This window comes from Heptranchias perlo, chromosome 3 (genome assembly GCF_035084215.1).
Source record: "Heptranchias perlo isolate sHepPer1 chromosome 3, sHepPer1.hap1, whole genome shotgun sequence".
Lineage (NCBI taxonomy): Eukaryota > Metazoa > Chordata > Chondrichthyes > Hexanchiformes > Hexanchidae > Heptranchias > Heptranchias perlo.
The window spans coordinates 20,963,858-20,981,334 of NC_090327.1; the positions used below are offsets into that span (position 1 = coordinate 20,963,858).

Consider the following 17,477-nt stretch of genomic DNA (forward strand, 5'->3'; position numbering starts at 1 on the left):
TGCAGAGTACCTCTGGCTTTTATTATGGTCCTTGGGGACTCCAGATAAATGCCACAGCGGGGGATGATAGCCACAGGTAATTTAGTAAATAAAAAGTTAGCCGCATGCTACGAGAGGCTCTCTGCAACCAAAACAACTGATGGAGTTCTTTGAAAGTCTTGGCTTCCTGGATAGATTCCCTTTGCAAGGCATGCATGGTAGGGTTTAGCACTTGGGACTTCTTTCTTTTGTTCTGCATTAGTGCTGATAATGACTGGGATCAAAACCAGATTTGAATCAGGGTAACTCCAACAGTCCTAAAGGCTTCTGTACTCTCGTCACATACTGAAAATTGGACTACTTATTGAACCCCAAGGCTGAGTGGGCTTGTGACTAACGCTAGAAATGGTGCATGAAGCCCAAGGATCATTTTATCTTTTTCCTAACCATGCAATACAGAATGCTGCTCAGCTAGTCTTTCTTTGAATGCTATAGTATGCTGCCTACGTTTTAGTCCTTGTTTGACATGCAGACATGTACTTCGAGTAAGAACTTTATCTTTAAATCTGGAATTGAGATTCAAAATCCTTATTGGCAGGAGACTTGCAGCAAAAAATGGTTGCATCCTACACTTTCATAGAACTTAGAACAGGCTTCACACTTAAGTCATACAACACTAAGGCATCATGCAGGTCCTGTCCACTGATTTCAATCTGTGGTACTTGATAAAATGCCTCAAAACAATCACTGGCCACTGCAAGTCTTCTGGAAATTAGACGTCTTAAATGGGCTGTTTTGCAGGAAGTTTCGGCCAAGTGAAAATTTACAGCCGAAGGAAGAATAAAACTATGTAGAACCGGTCCTAAATTAAAGGGTTCTATAAAAGATACAAAACTGTCCCTAACCCACTGTCAACAATTTGCAAAATGAAAAATACTAAGCTCAGGAAACTTTTGGTTAAATCAGTGAAACTGTAAAAACATAAGCAAGCACATTACTAATGCTGGAGGAGTGGGAAGGTGACAGAGGGAAAATGTACTAAAAATTATAGTTTCCCACCATTCTCAGGGTGTTGTGTAGAAAATGGTCTTTTAATAAAAATGACTCATGAAGAATAAAATCCCAAGGGGAAAAAATGCTAGTCAATATTATTGACATGCTACCAACATGTACAGTTAGCTAGATTCAAAAAAATGAAACAGCAGACCCATTTCACTGAAGGGTTTTAACCAATAGACCATGCAAAATGTAAATCCCATGTAAAACGTAAATTCAAGAATATATTTAGACAAATGTTTCTCAAAACAGCAATAAACATTAAACAACAGGATAGCATTGTAGGTTATAAGTACAGAATTTGAAGTCATGCAATTTTAAATTTGGTCCTTTTGGAAAGATTACACTTCTAGTGTAATCACTACTGCACATTGGACAATCCTCGATCATGGCTACACAGCTTTTCAGAATCAGTGTTAGAGTGAGAACAACAATACCTGCAGACTCAGCCTTACTGCACATTTACATGTTGGACTACAGGGTTCGAAGAGAATGGTTGCTAAATGCTAGAAATTCAAATCACATCCATTAAAGAAAATGTTGCAGTAGTGAACCACTTCATCACAAGAAGGGAAAACTAATAATCCATCAGCAACAAGCCAGTATACCAATTATCAGAATCTATGCAGTCATCTGGAACGTGTTAATCGCCTAACAAAAGAATAAAGACAAATGGTCATGAGAATGGAGTAAATTAATTCGAAACTTCTCAGATTAAAAAATGGATATTGTAATAAGTTACACTGTTAAGTGACACCCACCTCAACATTTGGATTTTCAACAGACCAACCAGACATCACTTCCTGACAGAGGAAATTATACCATTAGGCAATATCAGCCATTAATATGGCCTCGAGCACAGACATGGAGACAACCCAAAAAGTGGTTTGGGGAGGAGTGGGGTAGAAAACAGAACTCTGCTCATCTGTAGTCCTGAGCACTTTTCCCCACACTAAAATCAATTTGTAATATCTTCCTGCTAACTTGAGATAAAATCATTTGCTAACATGTTGGGATTTTATGCTAGAGATTTCATTCTGCTTCAGTGTCACTGACCACTGCCGTAAGTGACCTTGACCTATGAACTGGTGTGGTGCTTTACTTGTTAATAACTAGCTAAAAAGGTAACCAGCAAGTCAGTCAAACATATTACCCTTGCCACTGTATTCTGGCTTACTAGAACCTTGTCTTTAGTAGGCAGATGAAATATAGGTCATCAGACCAAGGCTCAGTCTTTAAACTAAATTTATTTAACAAACATTAAATCAACAGTACTCAGTACAAACAGTATATTTACAGTAGTTTACAAACTCTGCTACCTCCTCAAACTGTCAAGATGTATTTGCTGAGCTACTTCTCAAACATATTACCACTGAAGCACTGGTGCTCATTTAATGCAAAAGTCACTGATGCAGCTCAGTCTTGCTGTTGGCCTCAAGCTGACTGAGGAGATGCTAGTCCCAGACAGCACTTGGAAGCTCAGCAATAACGCGGTCTTTGATAGCTGCTGGACACTATGCAACAGATTGACATTAATGGCTGCATTCAAATGTATATTAGCATATTAACTCCTTTTTGTTCAGTAAGATTTCAGCAGGTCCCGATTGATGTAGCCACGGTTAAGTGATCAGATAATGGGACCAACTACTTGATACTAATAATATAGAAATGGATATGGATAGTATCATAGTAGGTACAGCACTGGAAGCAGCCATTCGGCCCATTGTGCCTGCTTTTTGAAAGAGCTATCCAATTAGTCCCATTCCCTTGCTCTTTCCCCATATCCCTGTAAATTTTTTCCCTTCAAGTATTTATTTATCCAATTCCCTTTTGAAGTTACTATTGAATCTGCTTCCACCAGCTTTCAGGCAGTGAATTCCAGATCATTACAACTCGGTGTAAAAAATGTTTCCTTATGTCACCTCTGGCTCTTTTGCCGATCACCTTAAACCTGCAACTTCTGGTTACTGACCCTTCTGCCACTAGAAACAGTTTCTCCTTATTTACTCTGTGAAAACCTGTCATGATTTTGAACATCTCTATCAAATCTCCCCATAACCTTCCAAGTTCTGAGGAGAACAACCCCAGCTTCTTTATAAAAAAAGGTATAGCATAACATCCTTGCTTTTGTACTCTATGCCTCTTTTACTAAAGCCCAGGATTCCATATGCTTTAACCACCTTCTCAACTTGTCCTGCTACCTTCAAAGATTTGTGTATGTGTAGCCCCAGGTGTCTGTTCCTGCACCACATTTAAAATTGTACCATTTAGTTTATATTGCCTCATTCTTCCTACCAAAATAGATCACTTCTCACCTCTACGTTAAATTTTATCTGCATATGTCTGCCCATTTCACCAGTCTGTATGTCCTCCTGAAGTCGTACTATCCTCCACATTGTTTACTACATTTCAGAGTTTCATGTCATCGGCAAACTTTGAAATTATACCCTCTATACCCAAGTCCAGGTCATTTATATCAAAAAGGAGCAGTGGTCCTAATACGGAGCAGTGGTCCTAATACTGACCCCTGGGAAAACCACTGCATGGTTCCCCTGTGGGAGAAACTAGAACTAGGGGGCACAGTTTAAAAATAGGGGGTCTCCCATTTAAGATGGAGATAAGGAGAAATTTTTTCTCAGAGGGCCGTGAGTCTGCAGAACTCCCTTCCCCAGAGAGCTGTGGAGGCAGGGTCATTGAATATTTTTAAGGCCAAGTTAGATAGATTCATGATTAACATGGGAGTAAAAGGTTATAGTAGGTAGACGGGAAAATAGGGTTGAGGTCACAATCAGATCAGCCATGATCTTATCAAATGGCAGAGCAGGCTCGAGGGACAGAATGGCCTATCCTGCTCTTAATTCGTAAGTTTGTGTACTTCCCTCCAGTCGGAAAAACAACTGTTCATCACTACTCTGCTTTCTGTTCCGTAGCCAATTTTGTACTCATATTGCCACTGTCCCTTTAATCCCATGGGCTTTAATTTTGCTAACAAGTCTATTATGTGGAACTTTATCAAATGCCCTTTGACAGTCAATATACACATTAACCACACTATCCTCATCAGCCCTCTCCATTACTTCAAAGAATGATAAACATAATTTAATAGGACAAAGTCAGCATGGCTTTACAAAGGGGAAGTCATGTCTGACAAATTTGCTTGAGTTCTTTGAGGATATAACGTACAGGGTGAATAAAGGGGAACCAGCGGATGTAGTGTATTTGGACTTCCAGAAGGCATTCGACAAGGTGCCACATAAAAGATTATTGCTCAAGATAAAGAATCACTGGATTGGGGGTAATATTCTGGCATGGGTGGAGGATTGGTTATCTAACAGGAAGCAGAGAGTTGGGATAAATGGTACATTCTCGGACTGGCAACCTGTAGCCAGTGGTGTTCCGCAGGGGTCGGTGCTGGGTCCCCAACTCTTTACAATCTATATTAATGATTTGGAGGAGGGGACCGAGTGTCACATATCAAAGTTTGCAGATGATACAAAGATGGGAGGGAAAGTAGAGAGTGAGGAGGACATAAAAAACCTACAAGGGGATATAGACAGGCTGGGTGAGTGGGCGGAGATTTGGCAGATGCAATACAATATTGGAAAATGTGAGGTTATGCACTTTGGCAGGAAAAATCAGAGAGCAAGTTATTATCTTAATGGCGAGAAACTGGAAAGTACTGCAGTACAAAGGGATCTGGGGGTCCTCGTGCAAGAAAATCAAAAAGTTAGTTTGCAGGTGCAGCAAGTGATCAAGAAGGCCAACGGAATGTTGGCTTTTATTGCTAGGGGGATAGAATATAAAAACAGGGAGGTATTGCTGCAGTTATATAAGGTATTGGTGAGACCGCACCTGGAATACTGCATACAGTTTTGGTCTCCATACTTAAGAAAAGACATACTTGCTCTCGAGGCAGTACAAAGAAGGTTCACTCGGTTAATCCCGGGGATGAGGGGGTGGACATATGAGGAGAGGTTGAGTAGATTGGGACTCTACTCATTGGAGTTCAGAAGAATGAGAGGCGATCTTATTGAAACATATAAGATTGTGAAGGGGCTTGATCGGGTGGATGCGGTAAGGATGTTCCCAAGGATGGGTGAAACTAGAACTAGGGGGCATAATCTTAGAATAAGGGGCTGCTCTTTCAAAACTGAGATGAGGAGAAACTTCTTCACTCAGAGGGTAGTAGGTCTGTGGAATTTGCTGCCCCAGGAAGCTGCGGAAGCTACATCATTAAATAAATTTAAAACAGAAATAGACAGTTTTCTAGAAGTAAAGGGAATTAGGGGTTATGGGGAGCGGGCAGGAAATTGGACATGAATTAAGATGAGGTTAGGATCAGATCAGCCATGATCTTATTGAATGACGGAGCAGGCTCGAGGGGCCGATTGGCCTACTCCTGCTCCTATTTCTTATGTTCTTATTAACTCAAATTAATCAAACACAATTTTCCTTTAACAAATCTGTGCTGGCTTTCATTTATTAGTCCATACTTTTCCAAGTGACTATTAATTTGGTCCCAGATTATCTCTAAACATTTCCCCACCATCGACATTAGTCGATCTGGCCTGTAATTGCCAGGTTTATCCCTTCCCTTTTTTGAACACGGGTGTGACATTTGCAAACCTCATATCGAAGGAGGATTGGAAGGTTGCGGCCAGAACCTCTGCAATTTCCGTACTTCCCTCAGTAACCTAGGATGCATCCCATCTGGACTAGGTGACTTGTCTAATTTGAGTACTGACGATCTCAAGTACTTCCTCTTTATTTTTATCCTATCCAATAATCGCTACTACCTCCTCTTTTACTGCTACAATAGCAGCATCTGCTTCTCTAGTGAAGACGGATGCAAAATTATTCATTTAGTCTCCATAAGATCTTTTGTGTCCCTAATCAGTGCCATCCTTCCTTTGACTACACTTATCTATCTGGTATCTAAAGATCAGAATATTACATTCAGAGCAGTTAAACTGTCAGCTAAATTATGAGGCAGCATTACCTGCATTATTTCATTTAACCATATTTCACTTAACATTTACCAGGATAGAAGAAACAGCTTTCCAGCATTGTTCAACCCTTTTCTATTGTTGAAATGCGATAGGTCAATGCAACTCTATTTCTATAAACACGTCAGCACAGTCACACTAAACAATGCTAGGAACTAGATCTTCTACTTTTCCCAGGACAAGGCTGAAGAAGTCCAGGAGGATGGTCTTATGTATTTTCTCACGTCTTAGCTGAGAATCAACAGTTTAAGTCTACATTTTGTAGGTCTACATACACCCAAAACACAAGAGGAAGTTCTGGACAAGCCTATTTACTTCTGTTTTGAAATGTTTTGCTTGAAACAGCCTAAATCGACCTTGAGTTGTAAATAAGTAAATAGATGATACGTTACTTAATAGTGGGAGGTTGCAAAGTTAAATAAAGATTCTTTTACTTAAAAAAAAGTGGAAAAAATGATACTTGTAAATACATTTTTGAAATACCATTTTAACAAAGACAAATCAGGAGTGGTCCAAGAGCCAAAAGATCACTGTTTGAGAGGCTGTAGGTGATTTTATTTAAGAAAATAACTAACTGTCGAGTTACCAATTCACTTGTCAGCACAATTACAGAACTAACTCTGCAATTCTCAGGCAGTGTAGAGACAGCTTCAGTCAAATGTCTAGGTCATGATTGAGTATGGTCACATGCACTTGGGATGAACAGATTAGATAGCAACTACCTTGATGGAGATTGTGGACAGGAAAGAATGTCAAAGAAAGCAAAAAAGTAAGCAGACAAAAAAGTAAACAATTTAGTCAGAATTATATTTTTTGCAACAGTGAATTCACCCCTGCATTTTTCCACCCTGAAAATTTAACATTTTCCAATTTTTAATCTTTTTTCCTTAAAAGCAAACTCCAGGAAAATTAGCAGAATTTTATGGGAAAATCCCTATGAATAATGGATATCTGAACTTCAAGGTAGCAACATAATCTTGTGTTATCAAAAGCTATTCGTTACTGGTTAACTATAAGGTCAGAGTTCTTTATACTATCATTCCAAATTCAAGATGTTACATTTTTGCAGCATTACTGGGTTATTTAGTTAAGGGAGCTTCTCTACTGTATTCATTAGAAGATCCTCTTTACTGAACAAACCCAGCTGATGCGCGCACCCACCACACCCCCCACCCCAACCACAAATAAAATGCCATCCTAAGCTAGAGATTTAGTTTAACCTTTTGAGGCAAAACACTGCAAAAATGTACTCTACTGCATTTGAGCTTAGTCTTTATTATGCACATTTTTCTTTGCAATTTTTTTTTTGCAAAGGAGTAACATACCGTTATCTTAGAAAAATTATCTCTTCCTTAAAAGCAGATTCAAAAGTTCGAGGGATTTTTGGAAGTAAAATTTTTCTAAGTTACTCCACTGTGCACCTAACCTATTTCCTTTGGGTTCCTTTAAAATCGGCATCTATTACTTTCCCTATGATCTACAAGGGGAAACAGTGTCAAAAACAGACAGCTATAACCTGCTCAACATACCTGAATGTAATCAGCAGCCCGGTCAGGAAAAGTGGAATTGTTGCCTCATTTATTTAAATTACATTTGAAAGAGTATTGGTAACAAAAATTAGAAGTTCAAATTAGGACTTCAAGGGTTAAGTTACGAGGAGAGATTACACAAATTGGGGTTGTATTCTCTAGAGTTTAGAAGGTTAAGGGGTGATCTGATCGAAGTTTAAAAGATATTAAGGGGAACAGATAGGATGGATAGAGAGAAACTATTTCCACTGGTTGGGGATTCTAGGAGTAGGGGGCAGAGTCTAAAAATTAGAGCCAGACCTTTCAGGAGAGAGATTAGAAAACATTTCTACACACAAAGGGTGGTAGAAGTTTGGAACTCTCTTCCGCAAACGGCAATTGATCTTAGCTCAATTGCTAAATTTAAATGTGAGATAGATAGCTTTTTGGCAACCAAAGGTATTAATGGATATGGGCCAAAGGCAGGTGTATGGAGCTAGATCACAGATCAGCCATGATCTTATCAAATGGCAGAGCAGGCACGAGGGGCTAAATGGCCTACTCCTGTTCCTATGTTCCTAAGTACTCCATGCCAATTAAAATCATAGTTCTTTTAAGCACACTTACTATATATTAAGTTTCCATTACATTATCTACCAAACTGAGGGTTACAATATAATGGATCAAAGAACATCAAAATCCTACTGCACACATTAATTTATGCAATACTACTCAAGATGGGCACCAATAGATCATTGACTGCACGTTAGCAATCACTATAATCTAAGGTATTGGACGAAAACAAGCTAATAGCAAGCAACAGAGTTTCTCTGCTTAATGAATTCAGCTGGTGTTTGTAGAAATGGAACAAGAAATTGTTTAAAAAAATTAGGTATTCATCAGAGCTGTAAATGAAATTCTATTTACAAATAAAAACAGCAGGTATGTAACAAAGGAGGAAAATTACACAGTTATGATCTTTCCAATAGTGGTATTAGACTGGTTAGCCAAATAGAAAGCACCTTCAGATGCTACCCTAAAACCTTGGAGGCATATGTACATTCAATCTGTAGATAAGGTATAACATTATAGGAATATCACCTGAAAGTTCTTGGGAATCTTATGTTCTAATCGTGCATTTTGAATAAGAACTAGGAGCAGGAAGTGGTCATATGGCCTCTTGAGCCTGCTCCGCCTTTCAATCAGATCATGGCTGATCTTCAACCTCAACTCCACTTTCCTGCCTGATCCCCATATTCCTTGATTCCCCTAGAGTCCAAAGAGCTATCTATCGAAGACTTGAAGATACGCAACAACTCAGCATTCACAGCCCTCTGCGGTAGATAATTCCAAAGATTCACAATCCTCAGTAAAGAAATTCCTCCTCATTTCAGTCTTAAATGGCCGACCCATTATCCTGCGACTATGCCCCCTAGTTCTAGACGCACCGGCCAGGGGAAACCACCTCAACATCTACCCTGTCAAGCCCCCTCAGAATCTTATATGTTTCAATGAGATCACCTCTCATTCTTCTGAACTCGAGAGCATAGACCCATTCTACTAAATCTCTCCTCATAGGACAACCCTCTCATCCCAGGAATCAATCTAGTGAAGCTTTGCTGCACTGCCTCTAAAGCGAGTATATCCTTGCTTAGATAAGGAGACCAAAACTGTACGCAGTACTCCAGGTGAGGTCTCACCAAAGCCCTGTACAATTGTAGTAAGACTTCCTTACTCTTATACTCCAACCCCCTTGCAATAAAGGCCAACATGCCATTTGCTTTCCCAATTGCCTGCTGTACCAACAGGCTAGCTTTGTGTTTCTTGTACCAGGACACCAACATTTATTAGCTTCTAAAATGTGGTATACAAATTGCTGTAGTAAGGCTGCAGATATTTACTGCATTATTCTTAATCATTTGTCCTATTACATAAAATGTAAATAGAATGTGTGTATAAATAGCCATTGCATATATAAATAACTCAATGAGAACATACCAGCCCTAGTCCCAATATTTATTTAGGTCCATATACCTGATTTGCTGAATTACAGAGACATTTGCAGAGGCATTTTATAGTCTTGCTTAAGAGTCTTAACACTCACCTATCTGCAACAATACTGGTGTTACCAAGGCAGTTTCCATAGCATAACAGAACTCCCTGCCAAACATCACTGCTCCATGCATCACCCATAATTTGATGGGAATGCGATCGATGGACCCCTCACTAACGGTTTCATCACCATTGTCCTGGTCTTCGTTTTTCTTTTTTGTTGGTAATTTTTGTGTTTGCATAGATTCTGTGTCATCATTCTGTGGAGCCATTGTTGCCATAAAAATGCTTTTTTTGGAAAAAAGCTCGAATTAAGAAGTCTTTTCCTCCAGTTTTCTGTTTCAGTTGTAGGCTTAGTACTTTTCTACCACAATTTTCTTAAAATATATTTTAAAAAACCATGCACCAAAAGAAAGCTATTTGGTAGAAACTTTGGGTTATGGCTTATTTATTGTCTATTAAAAATCCATATTAATTGCCATTCAGTTAATACTAGTTCCATTATAGAAGAGGTGTTTTCTTTGCAGTAGTGAGATGGGAAGGCGACAAAAAGAGATTGTTCTCTGTTACTCCCCATCGAGTGACTGTTCTGAAACACAAAATGGGAAGAAAAAAATGAATCTCCCAATCATACAGAAGAGGAAGCCATTCAGCCCATCATGTCTATGCTGACTCAAAGATCTGCAGCAGTTTTTTTTAAAAAAAGATACATTAAATTATAAAAGCCATTTTAAAAAGGTAACCTAGCAGCTATAGCAGACCCTCAATCCCAAAAGTCAAGTTGAAATTTTTTTTTAAAAAAGATTGACCGACAGATTGCAACTATAGCCAACCGTAATAAGGACAGGTTATCTCAAATTTGACCTCGGTAATTGACGAGAGCAGAGCATCACAAAACTGTCTTAAGGTGCCCGTGGGCAAATGAGAGGTTTCCACTGCCAAACCTGTGCTAGTGCTTATCCTTTCAGCATATAGGGACCACTCAGACAATATTATTGGGAAAGAGCTCCAGTAGCAGGAAGCAGCTTGCAAAGCTTCATTGTAGATACTCAACAAGTTGCCTAGGTTCTGTATGACATTAACCCTTTCTGCAACAAGGGCAAAAGGGTAACTAGGGAGAGAGTAGGGCCTCTTAAGGATCAACAAGGTCATCTAAGTGCGGAACCACAAGAGATGGGTGAGATCCTGAATGAATATTTCACATCGGTATTTACGGTTGAGAAAGGCATGGATGTTAGGGAACTTGGGGAAATAAATAGTGATGTCTTGAGGAGTGTACATATTACAGAGAGGGAGGTGCTGGAAGTCTTAACGCGCATCAAGGTAGATAAATCTCCGGGACCTGATGAAATGTATCCCAGGACGTTATGGGAGGTTAGGGAGGAAATTGCGGGTCCCCTAGCAGAGATATTTGAATCATCCACCGCGACAGGTGAGGTGCCTGAAGATTGGAGGGTAGCAAATGTTATGCCTTTGTTTAAGAAGGGCGGCAGGGAAAAGCCTGGGAACTACAGACCAGTGAGCCTGACATCTGTAGTGGGTAAGTTGTTAGAGGGTATTCTGAGGGACAGGATCTACAGGCATTTGGAGAGGCAGGGACTAATTAGGAACAGTCAGCATGGTTTTGTGAGAGGAAAATCATGTCTCACGAATTTGATTGAGTTTTTTGAAGGGGTAACCAAGAAGATAGATGAGGGCTGTGCAGTAGACGTGGTCTACATGGACTTCAGCAAAGCATTTGACAAGGTACCGCATGGTAGGTTGTTACATAAGGTTAAATCTCATGGGATCCAAGGTGAGGTAGCCAATTGGATACAAAATTGGCTTGACGACAGAAGACAGAGGGTGGTTGTCGAGGGTTGTTTTTCAAACTGGATGCCTGTGTCCAGCGGTGTGCCTCAGGGATCGGTGCTGGGTCCGCTGTTATTTGTTATTTATATTAATGATTTGGATGAGAATTTAGGAGGCATGGTTAGTAAGTTTGCAGACGACACCAAGATTGGTGGCATTGTGGACAGTGAAGAAGGTTATCTAGGATTGCAACGGGATCTTGATAAATTGGGCCAGTGGGCCGATGAATGGCAGATGGAGTTTAATTTAGATAAATGTGAGGTGATGCATTTTGGTAGATCGAATCGGGCCAGGACCTACTCCGTTAATGGTAGGGCGTTGGGGAGAGTTATAGAACAAAGAGATCTAGGAGTACAGATTCATAGCTCCTTGAAAGTGGAGTCACAGGTGGATAGGGTGGTGAAGAAGGCATTCAGCATGCTTGGTTTCATTGGTCAGAACATTGAATGCAGGAGTTGGGATGTCTTGTTGAAGTTGTACAGGGCATTGGTGAGGCCACACTTGGAGTACTGTGTACAGTTCTGGTCACCCTATTATAGAAAGGATATTATTAAACTAGAAAGAGTGCAGAAAAGATTTACTAGGATGCTACCGGGACTTGATGGTTTGACTTATAGGGAGAGGTTAGACAGACTGGGACTTTATTCCCTGGAGAGTAGGAGGTTAAGGGGTGATCTTATAGAAGTCTATAAAATAATGAGGGGCATAGATAAGGTCGATAGTCAAAATCTTTTCCCAAAGGTAGGGGAGTCTATAACGAGGGGGCACAGATTTAAGGTGAGAGGGGAGAGATACAAAAGGATCCAGAGGGGCAATTTTTTCACTCAAAGGGTGGTGAGTGTCTGGAACGAGCTGCCAGAGGCAGTAGTAGAGGCGGGTACAATTTTGTCTTTTAAAAAGCATTTGGACAGTTACATGGGGAAGATGGGTATCGAGGGATATGGGCCAAGTGCAGGCAATTGGGACTAGCTTAGTGGTATAAACTGGGCGACATGGACATGTTGGGCCGAAGGGCCTGTTTCCATGTTGTAACTTCTATGATTCTATAAATATAAATTCCCCCCCTATAAAATGGCAATGTGCAATACAACTTGAAAACTCAAATGGGCTTATGCATAGAAGTTACAATGGAAACAGGCCGCTTAGCCTAACTAGTCCATGTTAACATTTACCCTCCACGCGAGAAGAGTTCTAAATCTCATCCACCCTACTCCCCCCTCCCCCACCAATTCTCATACCCTTTGACTGTCTTTTCTTTTATGGACCTATCCAAATTGATCCAAGATTCTTCCTCAACCACTAACCCTGGAAGTGAATTCCATAGCCTCACAACTTTATGTAAAGATGTTTCTCTTGCTCTCTGTTCTAAATCTCAGATTATCCATGGCCCCACGTTCTAGACCCCTCTGCTAGTGGAAACAGTCTGCTTAGAATCATAGAAAATTTATGGCACAGAAGGAGACCATTCGGCCCATTGTGTCTGCACCGGCTGAGGAACGAGCCACCCGGCCTAATCCCACTTCCCCGCATTTGGTCCATAGCCCTGCAGTTCACGGCTCCTCAAGTGCACATCCAGGAACCTTTTAAATGAGTTGAGAGTTTCTGTCCCCCAGAACCCCACCACACTCGGTGAAAAAAAATTTCCTCATTTCCACTCTAATCCTTCTACCAATCACTTTAAATCTACGCCCCCTGTTTAATGACCCCTCCGCTAAAGGGAAATATATCCTTCCTATCCACTCTATCTAGGTCCCTCATAATTTTATACACCTCAATCAAATCACCCCTCAGCCTCCACTGGTCCAAGGAAAACAACCCCAGCCTTTCCAATCTGTCATCATAGCTAAAATTCTCCAGTCCTGGCAACATCCTCGTAAATCTCCTCTGCACCCTCTCTAGTCCAATTACATCCTTCCTGTAATGTGGTGACCAGAACTGTGCACAGTACTCAAGCTATGACCTAACTAGTGTTTTATACAGTTCCAGCATAACATCCCTGCTTTTATATTCTATGCCTTGGCTAATAAAGGAAAGCATTCCATATGCCTTAACGACCACCTTATCTACCTGTCCTGCTTCCTTCAGGGATCTGTGGACATGCACTCCAAGGTCCCTCACTTCCTCTACACCTCTGTATCCTCCCATTTATTGAGCATTTCCTTGCCTTGTTTGATCACCCCAAATGCATTACCTCACCTCCAGATTGAACTCCATTTGCCACTTTTCTGCCCATCTGACCAGTCCATTGATATTTTCCTGCAGTCTACAGCTTTCCTCCTCAGTATCAACCACACAACCCATCTCGGTCATCCCCAAATTTCATAAAAGTAGGGGGCGTGATTAAGTCCAAATCGTTAATGTATACCACAAAAAGCAAGGGACCAAGTACCAAGCCCTGCAGCACCCCACTGGAAACAGCCTTCCAGTGGCAAAAACACCCGATCATTACCCTTTGCTTCCTGCCACTTAGCCTATTTGCCACAGTGCCTTGGATCCCATGGGCCTTTACTTTTTTGACCAATCTGCCATGTGGAACCTTGTGAAAAGCCTTGCTAAAATCCATGTAGTCTACATCAATTGCGCTACCCTCATCGATCCTCCTTGTCACCGCCTCGAAAAATTCAATCAAGTTAGTCAGACACAACCTCCCCATAACAAACCTGTGCTGACTGTCCCTGATTAGTCCGTACCTTTCTAAATGACAGTTTACCCTGTCCCTCAGAATTGATTCCAATAATTTGCCCACCACCGAGGTTAGGCTGACTGGCTTGTAATTACTCAGTCTATCCTTTACGCCCTTTTTAAACAATGGTGCAACGTTAGCAGTCCTTCAATTCTCCGGCACTATGCCTGCATTCAGTGAAGTTTGGAAAATGATTGTTAAAAGTCTCCGCTATTTCCTTCCTTGCTTCTTTTAACAGCCTGGGATGTATTTCATCCGGCCCTGGTGATTTATTCACTTTCGAAGATGCTAATCCCCTTAATACTTCCCCTCTCACTATGCTTATCCCATCCAATATTTCACTCCTCCTCCTTAACTTCAATCCCTGTATCAGCCCTCCTTTGTGAAGACAGATGCAAAGTATTCGTTAAGAACCATACCCACATCTTCCGCCTCCACACATAGTTTACCTTTTTGGTCTCTAATAGGCCCTACTCTTTCCTTAGTTATCCTCTTGCTCTTAATATATTTATAAAACATCTTTGGGTTTTCTTTGATTTTACCTGCTAATATTTTTTCATGCTTCTATCTACCCTGTCCCTTCCTTTCATACTTTTAATTTATATCATCCCATAATCTTCATCGATCTAATGAAAAAAGCCCCAACTTTTTTTCCAAAGTTTTTATTTGCATTTGCTCACATCGGACAGCATCCTAACAAATCTGTATTGTACCCTCTCAAGCCTCAAGATCCTTCCTTTAGTGTGGAGCCCGATACTGCACACAGTACTGTGTTTAACTGGCCTTACTAACGTTTTATATAGGCTCATCTTTATCTCTTGTAATAAAACCTAGAATTCCAATTTAAAAATTAACAGCCCGATCAACGCAAGGTGCTGCATTTATTGCTGTGAACTTGTATGCATATATCCCTCTGCTTTTACAGCACTGGGCCTAATTCCATGCAAAGTATAATTACTGCTGTTATATATTTTTTTAAAACTTCACATTGATTTGAATTCCATCTGACACTTTTTAGTCCATTCCCCCACCTCAATATTCCTTTGCTGCTTCTTTCGGTCAACTAAAGACCAGAGGTAGTTATTTTGTGCACATGCATGTGAACGAGGAGTTGGTTTTGGCAGCAGCTCGAGCCCCTGATGAGCAGGAAGGAGCCACGCGATGGGACCGTGCCCCACATTGTGGTGGCGGGATTCCACAAGAAAGGCTGTGAACGGCAGGCTGGCTTGGAGCCAGAGTGGTGAAAGGGCGGAGAGATTAGAGGGAGCGGTGGAGGTTTAAGACGTGCATAAATCAGGAAGAACGAGTTCAAGAAAAGGATCTTGCTTTTCCAAAGTGACTATTGGCTTCCTCTCCGACTCTTTGACCTTGCTGGCTTCTTATAATGAAAGGTAGCTATGGTCAAGAACATAAAACGCACTGTGCAGCAGATAGAATCATATTCCATTGTCATGGTTACACACAGGCTTAGTTAGTCATGGGTAGCTGTGCCTCCCTCACCTGCCAAAAAGGTCACCAGCCACCACTGTTAGGTATAGTTTATTCTTTCCTATTTTGGCATCATCTGCAACACCATTCCTCTAAGCCTAATTCCAGATGATTGATATACACAGCAAGCAGACGTAGCCCCTGAACTGAACTCAGTGGGACACCACAACCAACCATGAAAAACTGCCCAACTCCCACTGTTTTCTCCCTTCTAACCAATTTTAATTCCAGTTTGCTATACCCCTTAATCTTCTCTATCAATCACCTGTGCGGTGTCTTGTCAAAGGCTTTCCTAAAGTCCACATACACTATTTTACTGCTCTACTATGTCAGTTACGGAATTCCATGAGGTTTGTCAAGCACAATTGTCTGCTTAAATCTGCTAAATACTTCTATTTTCTCTATCTAGATATGGGGTAATTTCAACCTTAAAGTTTCGAAAATTTTCCATACCGTAGACGTTAAGCTAACTGGCTTGTAACAGAGTAGCTGTCTAAAAACGGGTACTACATTGGTCATGCCCCAATCTTCCAGCACATAACCAACTCAATAGAACACTGAAATACAATTTATAGGTCCTCAGCAATTTCCTTCCTGATTTCCCTCAGGACTCTGGGATGTATCCCATTGTGCCCTGGTGTTTTGTCGTCCTTTAACCTAGCTAACTTATCTAAAATTTTCCTTTTATTCATCATAATTGTGCTCAATTTGCTCTCAACTACTTCAGGATTCACCTCCTCTGATATCCTTCTTTAGTAAAAGGCCAACATGAAGTACTTATTAAATACCTCTGCCAGTTTTTGATCATCTACTTCATTCCCACAATACATTCCTGAACATAGTAAGGCCCAAGCCATCTCTTGTTGGTGCTATGATATTTATTTGATGCCCAGTCCTCATTTCTTCCAAAGGAAGCTAAGCTTCAAATTTGTTTGAGAACATGAGCTCTGAGCTCCTGTTCTAAACTTTCACTCTTGCCTTTCCTTACCCTTCAGATAGTCACCTGTCTTTCCTCCTCCACTGACTGCTCCCCATCTCTGTGTGACTACCCTCACAAACACTTGTTCTAAAAAAAAACCCCACCCTCCCTGATATCGGATTGTCTCCATTTTCTTCAAGTTGAGATTGCGAGCTCAAGCAGAGATGGTAATATTTCCCACAGATGCATATGTCCAAGTCAACAACAGGTGCTCAGAACACTCACCTAGCAGGAATGGAATCACTGTCCCTTCACATGGTGTCATTTTTAGGTTGTTCTACTTTAAGAGGTTATATCACTTGTATATAATATCAGCTAGTCTACTTAGCACTTCCTTCCTGTTCTGCACCCATTCCCACACAAGTTTTCATTTTAGAAGTCCTTATACCAATCAAGTTTGTAGGTTGGGGTCGTGACTTCAGATGAAGTTTATCACAAGTCATTTTCACTAAAATTAGAATTTTTCCACTCATGATGGCACAGCTCAGGAATGAATACCAAGACAATGTCCTCTGCTTACACTGCCAATCTGCAATAAACCAGTTTAGCTGTTGCAGCACTTTCAATAGCCAAGCTTCACTTCTGTATTTGAGGATTTTTCTACAGTCAAGTCATTTTGATCAGGAGTCACATGCAAAAATATTACCACAAAATTTGTTGCCTGTATGATTAAATGGAGAAAAGCTTGTCTTAAAAAAAAAAGTTGACAAATACAACTTACAACAGACGCCAATTTTACTAGGTTAAATAGCGTAGAAAGCATTGGTTGTGATTGAATTATGTAACAATTGAGATATGCTACAAAACTATTAAAAACTTCAGTTTAGAGAAAATTTGATCTAGCTGTGATACTTTGACAGGCATGTTACACATCA

General features: G+C 40.6%; 1 protein-coding gene across 10 annotated transcripts in view; it reads right to left on the reverse strand.

The window, feature by feature from the left end:
• The window catches only part of LOC137311025 (solute carrier family 45 member 4-like), a 108,142-nt gene that overhangs the window by 39,405 nt on the left and 51,260 nt on the right, over positions 1–17,477 (reverse strand). For all 10 annotated transcript variants that reach the window (XM_067978476.1, XM_067978486.1, XM_067978471.1 and 7 more), the window contains one exon: positions 9,654–10,190. In XM_067978476.1, the coding sequence (XP_067834577.1) occupies positions 9,654–9,882 (229 nt within the window). In that variant the 5' untranslated portion in view covers positions 9,883–10,190. The remainder of the gene's footprint in view (positions 1–9,653; positions 10,191–17,477) is intronic.